Here is a 21,619-nt window from a genome sequence, read left to right as displayed (position 1 = left end):
CAAAATCATGTGTTGAAGTATTTACGAATTTATCACCATTTTCAGGGAATTAGTTCAAGTAGGTATCTGGCTAGTTGGAGGTTGTTGTTCACTACTTTGAACTCATAACTAATATCTGCTGACACCCAGCTACTGGCTGCATCAAACATTCCTATGCACTATGCCATTTGTTTGCTAGAACATAATCTCCATTTTCAGACGCGACCTGTGGAGGATGTCCGCATAATTCTATACAGACTTTTTTTGCGGAGATTGCTATTCCCACATGCAGCAGGAGTTATTACTAGGCAGCTGGCAGGAGAAACTCCATAGAAAGTGCGGAGCCTCTCACTCGGACATTTGTGTTCTCACTTACAGAACCTCCAGAGAATCTCCAGACATTCTCCGGAGTTCTGTGCTTGTCTGAAAGCAGCCTATAATATACTTATGATGGCCTTGAGGGCAGAATAAATACGATTCCTTGTGAGAAACTGATGAGTAAAGTATTATATAAAGATATCATTTTAATGAAGACATCACGGCAGTCCTTTTAATTGTATAGGTATGATATAGACCAAAATGAATTAGGTAAAAATATATAAGGAAAATGTAATTGAGCAGAAAATCTATCCCTGTAGTTATTACAATATGGTCGTGCGTTAACAGTCCCGTCATTACGGTGAAGCAGCATAGGCCACGCCTCCCCTGTGTAATCCTCCATGGACGGTGAGCAGCTCCTCTCCATCATCTGCGGGAAAATGCGAGCGATGGACGGGAAGAGAATGTCAACCCGGGCTGCTCCCCCTCTCCCGCAGACATGAGCGGGCCCCCGTCTGGCTCCTCGGCCCGCAACAAGTCGCTCTCACCATGCGTATCCACTGCAAAGTAGTTGTGATCGCCGTGTGCTTCGGAGTTTTCTTACTTTTGTACTTTTTGGGGGGCAACGCCGCGGTCGATCCGCTGCTGAAAGAAGTTGTGCAGGAGAAGGAGGAGGACCGCAGGACTTCCCCGTCGCCCGCTCAGCTCCGACGCGATGTCTCCGTGAAGTTTGCCCGGAAAGCGGCCGCGGGAGTCGCCGTGCGCTCGGAGGATCCTCCCGGGTTACGGAAGGAGGCGAAGGCGCTGGTCGGAGGCGGCAGCGTGCATGTGAAAAGGTGAGCGGAGTTAGTTTCTCTCTCTCTGTCTGTCGTGATCTTTTCCTACACGCCGCTGCCAAATAACACAACACATCTACTTCCCCTCTTTGCTTCTTTCCTCTAGTCAGTGTCAGTGTTTCATGCTCCCTCCATCAAACTGCACACATCCGTGCACGGGCCACACAAACGCCTCGCCTGTCAACAGATAGACTTCACATCCTGCATACGTGCATCTGCTCGACTGCGTTTTATACCCACTGTCTCTCCTCTGGTTTAATGCCCCGTGAATCATTATAATCAGGGGGCTGCTTAAATATGTGGCAGAGATGTGAGTAGGGAGCATGACTAATGTGATTAGGTGGAAATGTTGGCACCATTCTCACAGCAGCACAGCAGAACGATAAATCATCACCTGACCTCTAAAACTGGATCATTTGGCCCTTGGTGTTTCAGGGATTTTATTTTCTGACCCCCCCTTTGTCTTCTAAAGGGGCAAAGGTCACCTTGAAAGACGTAAATGGATGTTTAAAGTAGATGCAAATATGCACTGAATAGTTTCACTCTAGCAACTGTGATGTATTGGAAGTGACACAAAAAGGAAACCCATCCTGTTGACTGCTCTCTCGTCAACGTCTGCCAATCATGTCTGTGGTGGAGTGAGGAGTGTGTCAGGTGTGATTCTCCTTCCTTGGTTGAAAAGTGAAGCTGCTCTGTGACGAATGATCTGATGAAGACACAGTTTTGTCACAGGCTCCTCAAATGTTCGAGCAAAGGCAAGAGTCTGTCAGGTGCTATTTCTGTCCAATGATGGAAGCATTCTGTTGTGTCTCGCCGCTTTTCTAATTTCAGCCTCACACATCCCTTCTGCGTTTCCTCCTGGGTCGAATGCCAGCCATGCCACAGCAGCCACAGTGTGGTTGCCGGAGATACCTTCTCCGCCGGCAGCTGGTAATATGTATTCTGCTCCAGAGCCCGGCTGGGGAGGATGGAGACACTGTTCGGTAGATAACGGCCATCAAGGCGTTACATTGAGGAAGGACCTTTACGTCCTCTCAGAAACCACAATCCCCCGTGTGTGCTAAGCGCTGATAAGAGGAATGGGGTGGAAGGGGTCACCAGTGGCTGTAGCTATAAAAAAAAAGGAAAGAAAGAAAACACTTCACCGCTTTGGAAAACGCTCATGACGGACTGCTGCAATTAGTGGAAGCACGCATGTGGCTAGAGCCTCCAAGAACTTTCTGCCCGAGATAATCTGATAATTTTTTGTATTTTCTGAGAATAAAAAACAGAGGAATCTGAACAATAGGATGTTGTTTTCAGGTTGAAAACGTATAAGCCTTGGCAAAGTGGTTGATACTAATATTCATCACAGGAATGGATATGAATAGGGAGCTAAACTGTGACTTTGGGGAAAGCATTTTAATTATGTCTCTCATATCTGTTGACACACACTGTGGACATCTGCAAATCAGGGCACCGGACAGATTTCCTGTGTGGCGTGCTTAATGGACAAACATCCCTGCTTTTCCTAATCATATCATTTCCTCTTGACACTTCACACTACTTCCTGTGTCCAAAAATAGAAGGAAGAGCTCCGGCTACCAGACAATGGATTAGTCTACTAATCAATAACAAATCAAACACAAATCATCTGAAACAATTTAAAGTATTATTAATATTATTAATTGTAATTTATCAAGTACTGTGCCACAACCTTTTCAGGTTTCAGAATCTAAATTGTGAGATTTGTCAGATTTTAAATACTACTGATAGAATTTAAATGTTTTAAAACCATGATTTGGAATTACGAATCCTGAAAGAACGTGAATTAACAAATTTTAAATATAAAATATTATCTTATCCTTTCTGCATTGTTATCATTGTTGTCATATCAGCAAACATGAAGAGGAAATGCTCTTATCAGCTAATTTGTATCTGCCAACAGATAAATCGAGGCCCTGTCCTGAACGAAGAATCAGTTGTGGTCAAAAATAACAAAATATTAAATGACAATGTTGGTCAAATGTTAGTAATATTGACTGCTGATAAATACAGTGGAAAGTGATATAAAACCGTGGTTTACAATCCGGCAGTCTTTGCGTGCAGGATACACATTCCTTCACTGTGATCCCTTCATTACAGTCAGCATGTATCAGATGCAGAGTAATACAGACGTAAGCCCTCTGTCTGCTTTGTTGCCTGGAATTACAGTATGCATCTGCAGGATTAGATGACTGTTGATACTTTGTGTTGAAACAAATCCCCGGGCCTGTCACTTCGTATATAGTTATTCCTCTCGGTAAAAGAGTCTGTGTCTCACAGTGGCATTATGCATACCTGTAAAAATGTCATCGCACATGACTGAACACTCTCTTGGCGCGCTGCGTGAAATCTCCCTGCTCGCCGGTGTAACCTGGCCAGAGAGGCTGCTTGTGTGAGCCTAATCAGCAGCACTTGTATGTCTTATCTTGGCTAACTCATTTTTAAGTTAGTGGTGGATGAGTCATGAATAATGTGGAAGGAGAGTCTAGAAAGACCGAGAGTCTGCTTTGGGTAAAAGCCAACATGGCTGTAAAGCAGGATTTGAAGGCCAAAGCTTAGAAAGTGACCAATCATGCCAAAGTGTTTCCCTGGAAGGACGGACATAACAGTTTCTGTTAACAGTAAGATATCCAGCAAATGCTTGATGAGCTGATCCACTGAAACTAATTCAGTTACAACTTGTATGATCACTTATTAATTTAACTAGCAAAATGCCCAACATTAGCCTTTGTATTTGCGTTTATCTGTTAAGATATTTTGGAAACTTCCTATTTTGGGGTTTGGAACAAAACAAGGAAAAGTCAATTGATAGTGATGATGATTTGTAACCAATCTGTGACATGTATAGATGAAAGAAATTCATTGAAAGGCGATTAATTGCTATTAAGAAGTCACAGACCATAGAAGTGGTGGTGCTGTTGCTTTGTAGTTCGCAGTTTAGTCTGTTGTCAGTGTTTGGACATTTGGAGCTTATTCTTGTTTATTCTGAGCTGACTCACAAATTCAAGCATTAAGGACACTAAAGGGAGGCTCAGGCCTTGTAGAGGATGTGTTTCGTTGACGACCTTGCAAATGGTCTAGCACACTCGATTGGTCATGTTTCTTGGGACATATCCTACTCGGTTATACGGTGTAGAAACACAGTTTTCATCTGATACTCCACTGCTAGTTTATTGATGAGTATCTTATTTGGGAAAGAAACAAAGTTTCTAAATGATAGATCTTAAGTGTAACACATTTATTTCACATAACATTCAGTGTATGTTTTGACAACCATAGCTTACACCTTAGTTGCCCTAAAGACAATGAGTCACTTATGATACAGTAGCTGGGATTTTCCACTCTGAGCAAATTTGAAAAAATCTTTAGTGTCCTGTTGACTTCTGTGGACTCTAGTAAACGTGACGGTGGTGTGTATTTACACTTTGATGGTGTCGAGACAACACCAGTGTGTTTTGTCCTTTGAAAACTCTTATTTGCTGCTGCCACACTGACAATACTCATTCTATAAGCCATACGTCTAGGGGCCGTCTAGCAGAGTGTAGCTAACAGAAAACAACTGTGCCACTGCAAAAGCTTTCCCTTATGGATTTGACTTATAGATTTACTGCATGAAAGGGAAGGCTGCTGTAGAAGAATAAAGCAGGAAAAGCAGAACGTGACCATTTTGGTTCAGACTTTTACTTTTTCTGCTTGTGTCCTTGTTCGTCTTGTATGAATAAATATGTTGGTTGTCTAATAATCTGTGTTTGTGAAGGACAAAGAAGAGGAAGTAATTGATCAGTAATTGACAATTGACCAATGAATCAATCTTTTACAATGATCAGCCAGTTTTGGCAGATCGCATGATTTGAATTTGGGAGGCTTGTGCCGTGTCCACATGCTACACAGCTGCGCAGGTTTGCACGCGTTTGTAAAGAGCAAGTGCAAGAACCATGCAGCATTGGCCGTCTGAGTTTATTTTCCTAATTTAACTGTAATTATTTGGTTCACGGGGTGTAATCAGCCAAAGGAAATTGGATATTGAACCTTAGATCAGATTTATTTGGATTACATTTCAGGCAAATCAAAGTAACTCTTTTAAAACTTGCCAACAACATTTCAACAGGTTTCGTCCGCCCGTCTTGGCCAATTATGAATTGGACTGATAGGGCATTTTTGGTTGAGGTGATTCAGCTGGACATCCTGATGATTGCAAATCAACGAGCAGGGTAACATAAATGAAAAACAGATTGTCTGCAGTTTCTCATCTGGTTGTGGCCACGTCATCAAATGCTCATGACCAATCACGTGAGATCTGGGATCAGTCTGGAGAAATATCTGAAGGTTTGTCAGCTTGTTAGGAAATAGAGAATCTTCACCCAAAGAAGAAGGGCACGATGGCAGCTTATTATTTGATATCCCTTTTTTTTTACAACCAGTACAAGTTTGATACAAGTCCCCCAAATGACTAATATGTTACCTGTTATATGAAACCTCCAATGTACTCTTTTGCTCTTTTCTCGTGTACATGTACTTTTTTCTTCCCTGCTATCGTTTGAAAGGCTCGCCCTTGGTGCTTTGTGGGCCTCTCTTTTGCTTACACTGCTTTTTCTGACTGCTTCCAGATGTGGGGAGCGCTGCCATGACACAGAACATCATGTGTGCAGCCCATGCTTCTTGCAACAAAGGAATTTCTCCCTTTTCTTTGTTTTGTCATCCAATTTTATGGCGAAATTTTTTCCAGGGGATTTATTTTGCATGACTAAATGCAATATAATTACATTTGTGTGGGAGATATGGATTGGATTTTCTGTGAAGGGGAAAAAAGGAATGTGCGTTCAAAAACCTTGACAGCGCATCAGCCTTTGAAGCATGGCGGACAGATTTCTCAGCACCTTCTCATTCATCCTAATCTGCGGTCCATCATTGTCCCTTAGCCAAGCAGAAAACGAAGTGTCATGCTTGGAGACTGCCCTGCAACCCACCTGTCAAATTTCACTTTTCTTTCTTCCCATCCATTTTATGGTTGACTCCTTGCTTCCTCCAGGCTCAGAGGAAATTTTCTTTAGGAATGGCCGGTCTTTAGACGTGAAACCATTTGCCTTCCCGCTGTTCTCCCAGAAAAGTTACACGCTGAAACAAAAGGTTCTCTGTTCTTTTTTGTCTTCTCTCCCTAGGACTATGAAAATATTTATGTTGAACATGTTTTCACAGCCAGCTTCAAGTAGCGTGTGTACGTGTGTGGAGGACAATAAGATAATATTGGCCCTAGCTCAAGGCTCTACTATTGTATGTGTGTTATCTTAGCGGGAGATATTCTGCACCACTGAGTGTATTTTAACTCAACAGCAGCACTATCGCTGCACAGAGAGCACATTTTCACATCACATTAATGGCCGCTCTGCCTTTGAGCATGGAAGAGCAAAGTCTGATGTGACGTAGAATAGAAGAAGAATTGGTTCTGTGTGTGTGGCAGTTTGGATGTATAGTGTTGAACAATGTGCAAAGGCTCAGTTGTCAGGTCTTTCTGAGAGGTCCTTGACTTTGCACCTGATCTAGTATCTAACAGCAGGATGAATGTGGGAATGGGCTATGTTCATGAATGTGTCCCTTGTCTCATAAAGTCCAAAATGAATGTCTTCACTGCTGAAATGCTCATGAAGTGACATGCCATTACTCTACAACAGTGACATGTTGGCAGGTGTGCTGCTATGCTCTGATACTGGATGCCAATGGATGGAAGTATATTTTGCTATATCCCCCAATCTGTGTTCAGTTTGGATGAATACAGGGTTTCTTTTTATACATTCAATGATGCATCTATGGAGAGCCAACTTAAGCGGGCATCATATCAGTGCTACATTATTGTTGTATATTTATTACGACTGCTATGAATATATTGTGCAAGCAGCAGAGGCTATCTTACAGTATTGAAAACATTTTTGATGAGTTAAAAGTGGGGATTTCTTCAGTTTTATCAACTTACAAGTGTCTAGTGAGCTGTTGCTCACTTGCATTATTTAACCGACATTCATTGAATATTACATGTAGTACTTTTTTCGATTTTACTAACTATTAACACGCATTTAACTTGAAATTGTTTAATTTGGAGGTAAAAAGCAACTGTATAATTTGAGGTATTAAAAAAAAGAAAAGAAAAAAAGAGTAAAATCAATTTAAATGAGAAATTGTTAATATTGCCCGGATAGCTCAGGCCTACTCCTAATTCTACCACGGAAATGCATGTTGGGGAGCAGATTTTCTTTGTTGAAACACTTTATTGAAATTGTCAGTAGTCAGTAGTCAGCTTGTTAGTAGGCTAAACTTGTATTTATATCTGTATTGTATGTTAAGCACTTTGAGCTGCATTTCTTGTATGAAAGGTGCTATACAAATAGAGTTTATCATTATTATTATTATTGTCGTTTAAGTATGAATGGTGCACGACAAATTATTTTCCACTTGAATCATGCATCCAGAACAAATGGTCTCTTGGGTTTGAATGTGACAAGCATGACACATCTTTGCAATGAGGCAGACAAATGAAAGGTTTTTGTAAGTTTAAAGATTCAAAGCGAAGACATGCAAGATGTTAATAACCTTCTGCAGTTTCAATGAAGGGTTTTAGTATCCCATCGTGTTCAAGTGCTGTTTTATAGGCTTTTTCACCACTGTGTCAGGACAGTTTAGGATTGAACATGCTGACTTGCTGTGCAGCTTTAGGTATATTGTATAAAAAAGTACAAGCAATGCGTTTTATATTGCTATAAAATATCAGAATTTGCTGTCTTAATCAAACAAGAAATATCAAAGCCTTAACATGAAATTATAAATCCCATACAAATCCATGTAGGTTTCAGATTACATTCATCTTTCAGTACTTTCATTCTGTATGTTTTGACTCCTGTAAAGTCCAGTACATCCGCTGTGCCAAGTACAAATTACTCTTAACAAGCTGCGCAGCCAATTTACAAGCGATGAGTGATGGAAACAAGGTTTGTGGAATAAGTGATTGTCAGCAGATCCGATCCCCCGCCATACCCCCAACCCCCCCCTCCCCCGCCCCCGCCTCCCCACACACATGGCCATGGCCCATTTACAACAGACAGCACTTTTGGGTGGAGAAAACTGCACATCCTGCACATCGATGAATGAAGCCTATTTTGTATCCCTTTGCCCTTGTCGTTACAAAGAGTTGAAAAGAAGACATACCAATGTAAAAGTGTACAGTTTATTACCTCACTGTACATTTCCTTCTTTCCTTTGTACTTAACTGCACTTTACATCTCTATTTGCTTATGTCTCTTCTAGTAAGCAACGGAGTGCCGTGGCCCGACCTGTGATGAGGCGCACTCGGGCTGAGGAGTTCATGCACTTGGCTGTGGTGGCTTGTGGGAATCGTCTGGATGAGACCCTGACCATGGTCAAATCAGCCCTCCTGTTCAGCCTCAAGAAGATCAAGTTTCACATTTTTGCAGAGGACCCCTTGGCCCCACAGTTTGAAGAAAGGGTGAGAAGGCTTCAGGAGACCAAAGCCTGAATCAATTTTGTGTAAATGTTCACAAAAAACGAAATCAACGAGAGTCCTTGATTAAATGCAGCACTGGCTTTCTTCCCAGTGTGCACATCTGTAGAGGACGCTCTGGTTTTTTGATTTAAAGCAGCACATGTAAAACGCTTCCGCTCTCATTGCAATACATGACATCAGGATCAGAGCGCTTTTAACTCTGCCTCCGCGAATCCTCCCAGTACAGCCACATCATGTTTTTAGCTCAAGGCTGGGGCGTAATATATCACCAAGACACCCCGCAATTTCTCTGTGCACTTCAAAGTCACCTTTACAGAGGTGCCTGGCATGTTTTTGATTAGTTCAACTGATACGGTAACTAACAGTGTGTTAAAGTGACTCCAATTAATGGACCTCAAACGGCACCTTAAACTGCTTTGAATCCAAACCCTGAACCTGTGAACTTACTGTCAAGCGCACATGAATTATTTCCATGTGTGGAAAAATCCTCCCCCCACGGAAAACGGGACTTGTGGTAGTCAAGGCCCAGATGACACAGAGCACGTGCAGCAGGGAGCTAATGTAGAGAGGCAGTGTGAAGAGACGTGATGTGTGTTTTAGAAAAGGTTGGTCGCAATCTCTTTTGATCTCTCGTCCTTTTCAGCAGTAACCTCACCAACCTCTCGCATCACTCTCACTCTTTTCAGGGCCAAACGGGTGAACTGCTGATTTCACAGGGATTCAGCATCTATTAGTGATACTCTGCTGACATTAGGAATACATCCATACTACCATTGTTTCTCATTTGAAAGCAGCATTTTCACGCTAAAATGATCTCTGTCCACACGAGTGATTTGGCTCCAAATCAGTTTTAATCTCCGTCCTTACACCATCTACACATATTGCTAGAGTTTTATTGCAGAACAGCTGTTGGTAAAGACAACAGGGTCAGCAATGCTTGTAATTGATTATCGATGCCTTCAACACTTAACTAATGCTGGTTGTTGTCTTCTGGAAGGGGCTCATGTGATAGGAGCCTGAAGAATCAGCAAAAGCTACGTCCTGACCCAAAAGAGCCAATCAGCAAGTGGTTGTGCGCATCTGCATCTCATTTCCTGCCCATCCAAACCAAAACGCAGCTTTAGAGTTTCAAACTAAAATGTAGCCAGCATTTTATTCAAACTCTTAGGAAGTTTGGACACCAGACATATCCATAGCAGAGATGTTGAATTTTCAGAGGCAAATGGAGTTAAGTTTGGATGTAGCCTAAGAGGGTGTCTCCCCCTGTTTAGACTGGTGGTTTTTAAATAAAACAACAGCTGGCAGCTGCACAGGCTCAACACAGCCAATCACCACGAGACATGGCTTCATTTTTTTTAAATGGCCGGATTTATGCTCTAGTTTATGTTGATAGTTCTGTTAAAGGAGAGAGATTTAGCTTTCAGAATAATGATTGTTTACAGTGGTAAGAATTCCATTAGACTCTTTATAAAGTGTGATATGCTGCTTATCTTCCAGCTGAACCAGTGGCCCCGCTCCATCTCAGCCAGGTTCCAGTACACCATCTACCCAATCACCTTCTCCGTGGGGAACGCCGACGAGTGGAAGAAGCTCTTTAAGCCCTGCGCTGCTCAGAGACTCTTCCTCCCCGTAAGGCTGCAGCTTTTATCTCCTCTCACATCCTCTGTCACCATGCATAACGTGATTAGCTTGGGTTCAGAAAAAAATAGTCATTAATCTATTTCATTTCTACTCAAACAGCATTTTCCTACCCTTTATTTTACTGGCGTATGGTTCTAATTAAGTACCAGTGTGTTGAGAGGTAATTTCACACCTTTTCATTTACTTGAGACAAATAAGCCGTCTCCAGGGCCGAATTCCAGTAATTTCATCAAGTGGAGGTTGTGCCTGGCTATTGATTTTCTTTTTATTTTCTAGGGTCATTGAAATAGCACTTAGCTTCCTATGCATTTAATGAACATATTGCAGGTCAAATCCATAGTTTTTTCCCCTTGCTGCAAGGCGATATATGGACATTCTCCATTCACTTAATTAAAAACATCTAGTCTTTTTATCTCTATATTAGATTATGTAAAGAGTGGACTGGATATGATATGGTGAAGCAGTGTGGGATCATGGGAGCTGTTTTTTTCACCCTCATTGTCAAATTTTGTTTACTTAATGTGACTCAAATCATGTTTAAGAATGAATTGATGTATTAACGGTTAACTCATGTTACGCAGCAAACGGCGATAGTATGTAAACTTTGCAATTAATCCACAGCACACACATGTTCTGAACCGTGGGGATTGATTCCATAAAGATCATGCTCTATCTGTGGTCCGTTTCACCACAGTTAGTGTAAAGGTTAAGAGCTTTAAGAGGGAACTTTGATGCTAATTATGTGGATGTCGGTCTGTTTTGTGGTTTCACAATCCATTAGTACAACCACACCATTTGCCAAGCACAATTTATACTGAGAGAGAAATCTGTGTTCCTTCACACAGAGTCCTCATTACCTGTTATTACACAGCTGGGGACATGCAGGCATACATTTAGGTTGTTGAAACATTGGTCTGCTGCTGTGTTTGGACTTGTTGGGATTAGTAGCAGCAGCTCATAGCTGCTTTAAGCAACATAATACAAGGTCAAGCCGCCGACAGCATAGCCACATGGTGTCGTTTAGCATCAGTGAGCAGCTAGAGCACAAATACTATCTCTGAGTTCAGGGCTCCCAGTGGCTCTGTCTGTATGAACTGTGCACACCAGACTTTATCGACCGAGCTACAATTGTACCAACTCGGCCACAGAGGCTGCCTGAAGCTCTGTCTGTGCTGCGTTTTCTTAATGGTACATTGTGAGTGGAACACTGTGTGACAGTATGTGCTTAAACTAGGAAGATAAACATAAAACACTCTGTCATTATACCAAAGTGGTAGTTATTTTGCTTGTTTTATACTCTTAAAGTGTCTTCACGCTGAAAACTGGCTTCCTGGCAGTGTTGGAGTAAATAAAAATGTATCTCGTCCAGACTTTTTTTGTCTGCCTTTAAGTCATAGCTCAATTCATTAGTTGATAATGGAAGTTATTATCTCAACAACTTAAAGGTTTTTTGGTCTTCCACAGACCACCTCTGTCTTGATCTAAGGTCACCGTGAGGCTGACATTTCAGCTTGGTCTTGATAACTGTCCACCATTTGTAGTGTAAAGACATGCATGGTCTCCTCAGGATGAGTTTGGTTAACTTTTGAGGACAAGGCTCACAGAGATGCTAGCTGCGCTGTCCACTCTTAATTCTGCCGAAATACTGAAGCTGGGTTTTTTAACTTCATCTGCACTTAAACATTTAGATGATCTGAGGTAAACTGAACCTCATGATGCTTTTGCATATTTTATAGTTATGCTTTATTAATATGTGAGTCACTGTCTGGGAAAGCAAGCTGTTGGCAAGCTGTGTGCAGACGGGGAGTGTGTACCAACAGCAGTTTTATTCATGTAACTTAATTTTCAGGTGTTACATCATGTAATCTTGTCTATCCTGGTTATTTTAGATGGGAGACTTGTCATAAATATTCAGCTGATGCCTGTCCTTGTGCTCGTAGGTCATCCTGAAGGACGTGGACTCGTTGCTCTATGTGGACACAGATGTCCTCTTCCTGCGGCCCATGGATGACGTCTGGAGCCTCCTGGAGTCCTTTAACAGCAGCCAGCTCGCAGCAATGGCTCCAGAGCACGAGGTCCCCAAGATTGGCTGGTACAGCCGCTTCGCACGCCACCCTTTCTACGGCGTCACGGGGGTGAACTCCGGTGTCATGCTGATGAATCTCACCAGGATCCGCAGCACACTGTTCAAGGTAAGAAGTCGCATTTCTCCTCCCTGTGATCGGTTCGTAGCTGAAGTGAGCTTTGATGTCTCTTTTACATCCTGAGGTTTTTTTTTGTCTTTGAGGTGAACTCACACAGGCTGAGTGCTCCGAGTGGGCTGTGATTGAAGCTTTCTGATTACCACGCTACCATCGCAGACTTGTGCCCTCGGAACTCAGTTTAGCAGCTTTCCAGTTTTCGACTGCTGCCAGCAGATTGCAAATGGAAGCTGGAATATAAATGTGCTCCTCCTTTGATGATGTGTTTTTTGAAGAAGAAAAAAAGGAGAAGGCTGCTCTCGAGCTGTTTTTCAAGCGAACACTGTTGTTGGTTTTTCAGAACAGCATGATCCCCAGTGGCCTGTCGTGGGAGGATCTTCTACATCCACTCTACCAGAAGTACAAGAACCACATCACGTGGGGAGACCAGGACCTGCTCAACATTATCTTCCACGACAACCCAGGTGTGTTCATGTTATATACTGTGAGCACACTGGAAACACTTTATGCAAAAGCGTAATGAATGCTATTTATAGTCAAACTAAACATCAAGCTGTATATGTTAAATTCCAGTCTACACACCTTTGTGTCACAAAAGGTCAATGTGTTCACATAAGTTAAGTCTTATTTACTCTTAATATACCAGTCTACACTATGAATGCTGATCAGTAAACAGTGGCCATAAGCGGCAGCACGCTTCAGTGGCAAAACAAGTTCCAGCTGCAGCAGCCAGATGTGGGCATTAAGTGATCAGAGCCATCGGCAGAGCTGGCATCGCTGGTGTTTGCTCAACAACAGTGTGTTTGTCTTACATGGTATAGCTCTGAGCTCAATGCTGTCTCTAGAGGAAGACACATCAGTTCATAAACAATGTCCTGAACCGTTTTTGGCTTGTTCAACCATCAGGGAAACATATGAAAGCCTCCTCAGAATTAAGGGGGAATAAGATTGAGCTGGCATTTTTATTTTTGACGTTTTTTAAATGTAAGACAGAACAACTGTATATTTATTAAGTTGATTTTGACACTTCTGGTCAGGTAATTTCTCCCATATTTGATCAGGATTTATCAATATAATGGGCTCAAATGAGTAACTTCATATGAGCATCTATACTGTCAGTCCGATTTTATGTTCATACTTACAGTAAATACACATTCCCTCTGAGCAGGTGCAGTGTAATCACCCTAAGTCAATGAGCTGCTGCACTGGAACAGTTGGTAGTTGATTACCTTGCTTATAGGCACCTCACAGTGTAAACAGATTAGTAGGTTTTCACCGCCTTTTTTGCCATCTTTGTTTAGTGTAAATACTAAATGAGATTAGAGGGAAAACATTCAGACTGAGAGACCATAAATAAGAGAATGATGCCGTTTTTCCTAACAGTCCATATTCCGTTCTCTGTTCTGTTTTATTTATATTGATTTCCCTGTTGATGTGATGGACAAAGACTCATGTAACTGCACTGGGCTGTATAGACATTTTGATTATGATATGTTGTTTGCCAATAGATTTTCTTTACATGTCACAGAGCATAGTCTGATTATGACTCATGTCATTATTAGGTCCACTACGACATAATAATCAAAGTTTTTTTTACATGGCGTGTCTTATCCAGAATAATGTCTTTATCAGGTTAATATAAGAATATTGGTGTCCATGTAAATGTATCTACTGAACCAATAGGATGCTATACTCAGCATATTACATAGTTTTTAGTGTTATACATGTGTGTGACCAGTCAGACAGGTGAAGCCAGAGAAGGTGCAGAAACCTGAAAAAGTGTTTCACACTGTGAGAGAAACTCTCATTAGAATGAATGGGATGATCCTCTGGAACAGTGTTTCCATATTGATAGATCCACTGAGGGACAGCATATGCTCTTGGCTGTGCAGTGTATACTTATTCTACTATTTTCCGGCTGCATATTTAGTTTCCTCCTCACAATCAACACAGTTGTGTTTGTTTTACAAATCCTATATTCTCTAGTAAAGGGTGGAAACTAAATAAGCAACAGACATGGTATGAATTGTTTTGGAAAGGTCTTGATCTCCACTACCATAGCCCAATGCAAACCTATGGGGGGCGCCACTGAGTAGAGCCAAAACCTTGAAAATTTTTTTTTTTACTGTTTTATTACTAAGAAAAACTAAATCAGACTAAACAGGTGTTTTTCTCACACACAATAAACATAAAAAATAATGCATGGTTCCCGGTGGCAATCTCACATAATAGTGAAAACACATGAGAACTACACACAGACACGTACAGGATCGTTCTTCCGGGTTGAGATTAGGTCTGGAAAAATAGGTTTTAGAAAACATATTAGCGGTTGGTTTTTTAACCATGAATGAAAATATTTATTTTTATTAAGAAACATTGCTAAAATATAGCGTTTAGCACCAAGAATACCAGAATCTCCGCCCTCTTGCTTGATCAGAGCGCTGCAGAGGTCTACGCAGGCGCACTTGATACCGGTGTGAAAGTAGGAAATGAATACACTATGTTACATACATTATGAGAACATTAACAATGTTTCGAATTTTTAAGAATATCTAATGCTCAATACGGGTATATGGACATAATATGTGGACACAAGTATAAATATTGTTGTAAGAAAATGAATTAGTAGTCCAGAGAGTATGTATAACAGTGGGTGGGGGGGTTCCTGGAGGGGGCGCTGGTGGTGGTGGTGGAGGAGGGAAATGTGCGGGATGAAGAAGTCATCACCCGCAACTTCCGCATCCGCCCTTCTCTCCCCCTGATTGGCTAGTTGTCTACCAATTAGGAACAAGGAGTGTGATCGGTCAGATTTTAGGTCAGGCCAATCCGAACCAGAGAAGGGGGTGGGCATTGTCGTCATCGCGGGTAACCTGACTCTCCTCAGTAGTTGATGCACCCGGACAGGTAACGAACGAGCAATGATGAATATTAGGATTTAAGCATTGAATAATATCTTAATATGCTGTATTCGTTGTTTTAATAATTAACAAATAATGGAGCAGAGTATATATTGGTTGCTAACATTTCAGCTTGGTGTGACTGAGATCAAGCATTATAATTATTATGTTGCTAGGTCCTTGTTATGGTCATCTGAGTCCCTGCTGGCATTGTACCAGGAATTACACTGATAACCCAGAGGTACTTATTTGTCTTTCTTATTAAGTTATGTCCCATATTCACAATTCACAATTCGTCCATTAGGACTTTAACATTGGTGTGACATCCTCTGTACTTAACCCTCAGCAAGAGTAAGGAAAAACTGATAAAACCCCTTTAACAGGGTCAAAATATGTAGAAACCTCAGAGAGAGCCACATGTGAGGGATCCCTCTCCCAGGATGGACAGAAGTGCAATAGATGCCACGTGTAAATGAGAACATCATTGTTGCAAAATATCCTGCGCGGAAAAAGTCAATCAAGAAAATATTGTTCTAAGCTATAACATGCAAAACAGAGTCTGCTGTCATGACCAACGAGCCAGATAGCAAAAACTTATCTCTTATCTAATTTTCGATTTTACTCTTTAACTCACTGGTGCTGAATGGATCTCCTTGGAGATTTGTATCTCCTTGGAGACCCTGATCTCGTTGGAGATTTGTATCTCCTTGGAGACCCTGATCTCGTTGGAGATTTGGATCTCCTTGGAGACCCTGATCTAATTGGGGATTGGATCTAATTGGAGATTTGGATCTCCTTGGAGATCTGGATCTCATTGAGATTTGTATCTCCTTGGAGACCCTAATCTAATTGGGGATTGGATCTAATTGGAGACTTGGATCTCCTTGGAGATCTGGATCTCATTGAGATTTGGATCTCCTTGGAGACCCTGATCTAATTGGGGATTGGATCTAATTGGAGATTTGGATCTCCTTGGAGATCTGGATCTCACTGGAGATTTGGCTTTTTGAGGGCTTCAACATGCTCACAAATATTCTAAACTTAGCCGTAAATTAGAAAGTGACGAAAAATTAAGTATACTGGAGTATTTGGAAATGGGCGTGAATAAATGGCTCAACAGCGCCACCTGGAACACAGCCCCTAGGCTTCCCCTCGACCGATCTTCACCAAAACCGCAGCAGGAAGCCCGCCATGTTGGATTTAGTGGCCTTTTTGACCATATTTCACATTTTTACTGTGACAAACTTGTCGTGGAGCTTTCATCAGATCAACTTCAAATTGAGGTGAGTGTCATCACAACAAGATCGGGATCTAAACTACCTTGAATATACCTACCTTTAAAACTACCTTTTCGTCACACCGTGTGACTGTGGCTTGTAAGTTTGATTACATGCCATCAAAACGTGAGGTTCTGTATCTATGACATATTTGGTCCAATCAAGTCCAAACTAGACATGAAAGACAAGAGTCTCAGCCTAGTGACACATAACCAGCGGAGATTTAGAATAACACAGCGACGTGAAATATCTTCAAGTCTCAAGTTCAGATGAGCTCAATCCAACTTCTCCCAATGACTGATTGAAAGATGAATCTGTTGGAACATTGAAACTACTTACTGAGATATGATTGATTGATATATCGATAGACCAATCAATACACACAAGCACTTTTAAGATGCATAGGGCAACTGATCGACAGACAGACAGACAGACGGGTGGATGGTCTTTCTCACATAGCTTTGCCACACTGGTTGAAGGACAGATATTATTATAATGACAATCAGAAAACAAGACTATCCGACACACCGGTGAATGATCCTGTAAACTGAGGTGTCCTCTGAGAATCCACACACTGGTTCCTTCCCGCAGCCTCCACTCGTGACGCTGAACCTCCTGTCTTCATCAGACCAAGCATCAAACCTGGGGTTCCAGAACTGTCTCCATAGCTGACCGCTCCCTCTGGACCCAGAGGGAGCGGTCATCTCTAGAAGATTTAGACATTTCTAGAATCAAGTCTTAATTCAGATCTCCTGCATATGACATCAGCTGCTGCCTGAGTTCTCCTTACACCAGCTTCAAGAAAACTACCATCATCACAGTATCATTGTTTCTGCATTGTCTGTTTTCCTAAAAGTCAAACTAAATACAGAAAAAATATGGTGTAGGTAATTTCCATTAGCTAAATTGGGTTGTTAATGAACAGAGGTGTCTCTTACTTGGTCCAAAGTCAAACATATTATTGTGTATATAGCAAACATACATATTTTTAACATATCTGACCATTAAATACCACTTACAACAGACCAATTTGATCCAGTTTGGACCTCAAAGGGCTCTGAGAAAGTACACCTGAGATGGCCTGTGCTTGGAGCAAGATCAAATTTAACTTTGTCGTAGGACAAAAGTAAAGACATCATCATAAAGATCTTGACCTCGGGAGTAACATTATGTCAGTGGGAAAATTGTGGATGGCTCCTGCTCCTCAGAGATGACATTTGAACCTTTCACCTGAGTCAGTTTTAATGGCTTATACTCATTCAAATGCAGTCGGGTTGATGTTGGTACTTTGTGAAATGAGGAAAAGGGTTATGTTACGTATAAATATAACGTTTTGAATGTCACCCCTGTTTACTGAGGACAGATATGTGGTCTGCTGTTGTTCAAACTTTCAACACAGATTATTCTTTGTGAACTGAGGAATCACTTTAATTAAACTTTCTAAGCCAGTGTAGTCACTTTGCCGTCCTGGCAATCTCATGGGAATTTTCTTGAGTTATAATGAAAGTTTCAACAGATCTGTAACTGTGTGTTTTTGTGTGTTGTGTTCTTTTCTTCCAGAGTGTCTCTTCATCTTCCCCTGCCAGTGGAACTACAGGCCTGATCACTGTATGTACGGCAGTAACTGTAAAGGGGCTGAAGAGGAGGGTGTGTCCATCCTCCATGGCAACCGCGGAGTCTACCATGACGACAAGCAGCCGGCCTTTAAAGTAGTCTATGATGCAATACATGATGTAAGTATTCCAGGAAGATAGACAGTTTTCACTGGCACAAAGTGGTACTGATGCATAGCGCCCTCTGTTGAAACCCCAAACCCAGTGCAAAGTGGATGTAGTTGTGTACTGAGCACTTTATTAGGAACACCAAACTAACACTGAACCTCATTTACCAGTATCTTCTAATGACTTTTTCTCTAATTTGTTCTGAAAAAAACTCTACGTCACATAAATGACGTGTTCTTAAAATGCAGACACGCGTGTCTTTGTAAATTGAAAGCAAGTCCCAGTTATTCCTGATTAGCATTTGTCAACATCCGTCCACTGCCCATATAAGGGTTTGAAACTGCAAGAGCCGTAGGCACACACAGAAATCACAGAAATGAAGAATACGATTTTATTGCGACATTGATGTGAGAATGTGAAAAACAAGAATGTAAAGACTGCAAAAACATCACATCACTTCTGCAGATTCATCAGATGCCCATTCAAGCTGCCTAGCTCCTGTTCTACCACATCCCAATGCTGTTCTACTGGATTCACGTCATGTTTATATTCATTAAAACCAAGAAACCTTTGTTTTGTAACCTGGTTCATCATCATGCTGGAGGTAGCCATTAAAAGATGGCTACATTTAGGCCCTATAAGGTATTAAAGAGTAATGAAGTTATGTATTGGAGGATTAATATAACTGATTATCATGAATATACAATAAATTGTTATTTTAGTAAGACACATATACCAATGGCTTTGAATTTGTCTGTTATTTTTTGTCAGGCCAAGAAGCAAATTTTCCAAAAATGTGCTAATGTTGATCGGCTCCTTTAAAGACATGAGCTCAGTAAAAGAACAGCTTTGAGAATTTTCTCTCTTTCTTTCGTTTAACAATCTGGGTCAGTTTTTAAATTTAGAATTTGTTTGCTCTTTGAGTAGAGTCATTTCCCCCCCTGCTCTGCGGAGATAAGCCTCTTATAGATGAGCTGTGTCGTAATTTATGATTATTAGAGAAACCACCCTACCCCATCCCTGTTGAAGTAATTTGTATAAACTATGTGTTATGTTCAATTAAAACCAATCATGAAATGAAGTAGCTGGGGGCAGAACTGACACAGAACTTTGATGTCTCTGTTTTCACAGTTTCCCTTTGAGGACAACATGTTTCAGTCACTCTTCTACCCCATCCAGAGCAAGTTCCTGGACACGGTCAACACCCTGTGCGGCAGAATCCCTCAAGTTTTCCTTAAGCAGATAGAGAAGACCATGAGGAAGATGTTTGAGGAGAAAGTGGTCAAACACATCAGACCGCACAAATAACCGATGAGGAGAGAGGACTCCTCCTTTTTTCAGACAATGCCAAGGACCGTCCTGCTGTCCATTATGTGTCAAACCAGCATCTCCCAAACAGGACTGGCATCTCAGTGTTTACAGTGTGTTCAACACATGACACTTCATGGTAAAATGGTCTTATGAGCAATATGACCCTCTAGTGATGGCGTGGGGAATAAGCCTATTGTGCACACAGAAGCATACAGTGCTGGTCAGTGATGCTGTAGAATAAGTTTCACATACTGCCGTCTTATGATGTTCACATCCCACTTATATGAGTGGTGATGAAGTGAATGAGAATGTTGGAAAGTTAAAGTTGCGTAAAAGACAATGGATTATTTTTCAAGAATTATTATTATGAGCATCAGGTCATCATCTCAAGTGTCAAAGCGAAAATGAAAGTATATTTTTGTCAATCCAGTGTTTGACAAAAATATCTGCCTTCCTTATTTTTCCTCATGAACATAGTATCCACCAAAACAAGGTCAACTTTTGGGCTTTGGAACGCTTTACTACCAAGAGTAGTCAATTCATAAACCACTCCTTCAAAAAATTGTGAATGTTTTACCAGCTAATAACTTGAACCATGAGCCTGAGTGAATGAGAGGAGCTGTGTGTTACTGCTCGGTTCTGCAGGAGCAAAATGCCACTGACAGTATTGAATACAGGTCAACAGAGCAAGAATGGACTTTCATGTTACTCAAATAAATGTTGAAATGCACTTTCAAGAATGATATTAGGACTATTAGGACGTCTCATATGTCGTGTGTGTACAAAACGCACTGTCAGAGTTAATTAATACCAAAAGTGCTATCGTTTGGGAGGTGACATACTACAGCAGATTATGTGTTATATATTCATGTCTGCCATGTTTGCTATAATATGACAATGAGTGGTATACACGTGTGTGTTTGAGTGGGTATCTTAATTTGTCAAATAAAGTATATTGTGTTGTGAACACATGGGTCATATGTTTTAGCAGCATTACTTTAAATGTGGCTGAATTGTCTATAGGTATCAAATGATTCAAACTGGAAACTGAAAATGGCTGAACAGTCATTATGTGTGTTTCTGAAATAAAACAATGCAATGTCCGGAGTCTGCCTCTGCCTCTTTAAGACAAATATCAAATTTATAGGAATGCAATTCAAAACTGTATTTTAGGAAAAACTGAATATGAAGATAATCATTGCATTTTTATCAAATGCGGTATCATACGCTTGTGTGACAAGTTTTTTACCAATGCTTTAAAACTGGCTATAAACTGAATTGACCACTATATACAAAGTCCCTCAATTCTGTCCTTTCAGGTTTATTAAACAAATCTAGTCCTTTAAGCCTAGTTTCAGTTCCTGGGTCCATCAAGACCTTTGGAAATGCACAGTAACATAGTAAATGATTGATGATTACGAAATCAGATTGAAAAACTTCATGCATGGGATGTATCACTGACAGATAGAGGAAGTGGCTGACATGGAGAAATCCTGCTACTGTTCTAGTGGCAGAAACTTGGACCATGGGCAGAGAAGGTCTCTGGTTCGTGCCTGGTTCGACTCCACGGAGAGACAACAAAAGACGAACCTGGATTGATCTGTCCAAAAATCCAAGAGTCTCCCTACCCTGTCTAATGCCCCTGAGTAAGGCACCTAACTCCACCAACATCTGCTCCCTGAGCGCCGTACATGGTCGCTCACTGCTCTGTGTGTCCTGCACCAGTTGGGTCAAAAGCAGAGGTTAAATTTCCCTACCTGCATGACTGTGCCTTTGCATGTCTGTGCATGTGTTTGGGACTAATAAATGCATCTTAATCTTAATCTTAATCTAAAAAAAAGCCAGCCTGAAGGACAGCACAGAGACTGTGAACATAGTCCCAGGTTCCAGAGCAGACAAGACTC

General features: G+C 41.3%; 1 protein-coding gene across 1 annotated transcript; it reads left to right on the top strand.

Annotated features, from left to right (window-relative positions):
* The first annotated feature begins 643 nt into the window (after window positions 1-643).
* Window positions 644-20,818, top strand: gxylt2 (glucoside xylosyltransferase 2). The gene is made up of 7 exons (XM_062395093.1): window positions 644-1,133; window positions 8,451-8,649; window positions 10,165-10,296; window positions 12,249-12,500; window positions 12,850-12,973; window positions 18,244-18,416; window positions 19,536-20,818. The coding sequence occupies exons 1-7, from the start codon at window positions 847-849 to the stop codon at window positions 19,710-19,712; spliced, it is 1,344 nt and encodes a 447-aa protein (XP_062251077.1). The 5' UTR covers window positions 644-846; the 3' UTR covers window positions 19,713-20,818.
* Window positions 20,819-21,619: the final 801 nt, after the last annotated feature.

The sequence above is a fragment of the Platichthys flesus genome, chromosome 2, assembly GCF_949316205.1.
Source record: "Platichthys flesus chromosome 2, fPlaFle2.1, whole genome shotgun sequence".
Taxonomy (NCBI): domain Eukaryota; kingdom Metazoa; phylum Chordata; class Actinopteri; order Pleuronectiformes; family Pleuronectidae; genus Platichthys; species Platichthys flesus.
This window is presented reverse-complemented; position numbering and strand designations above follow the sequence as displayed.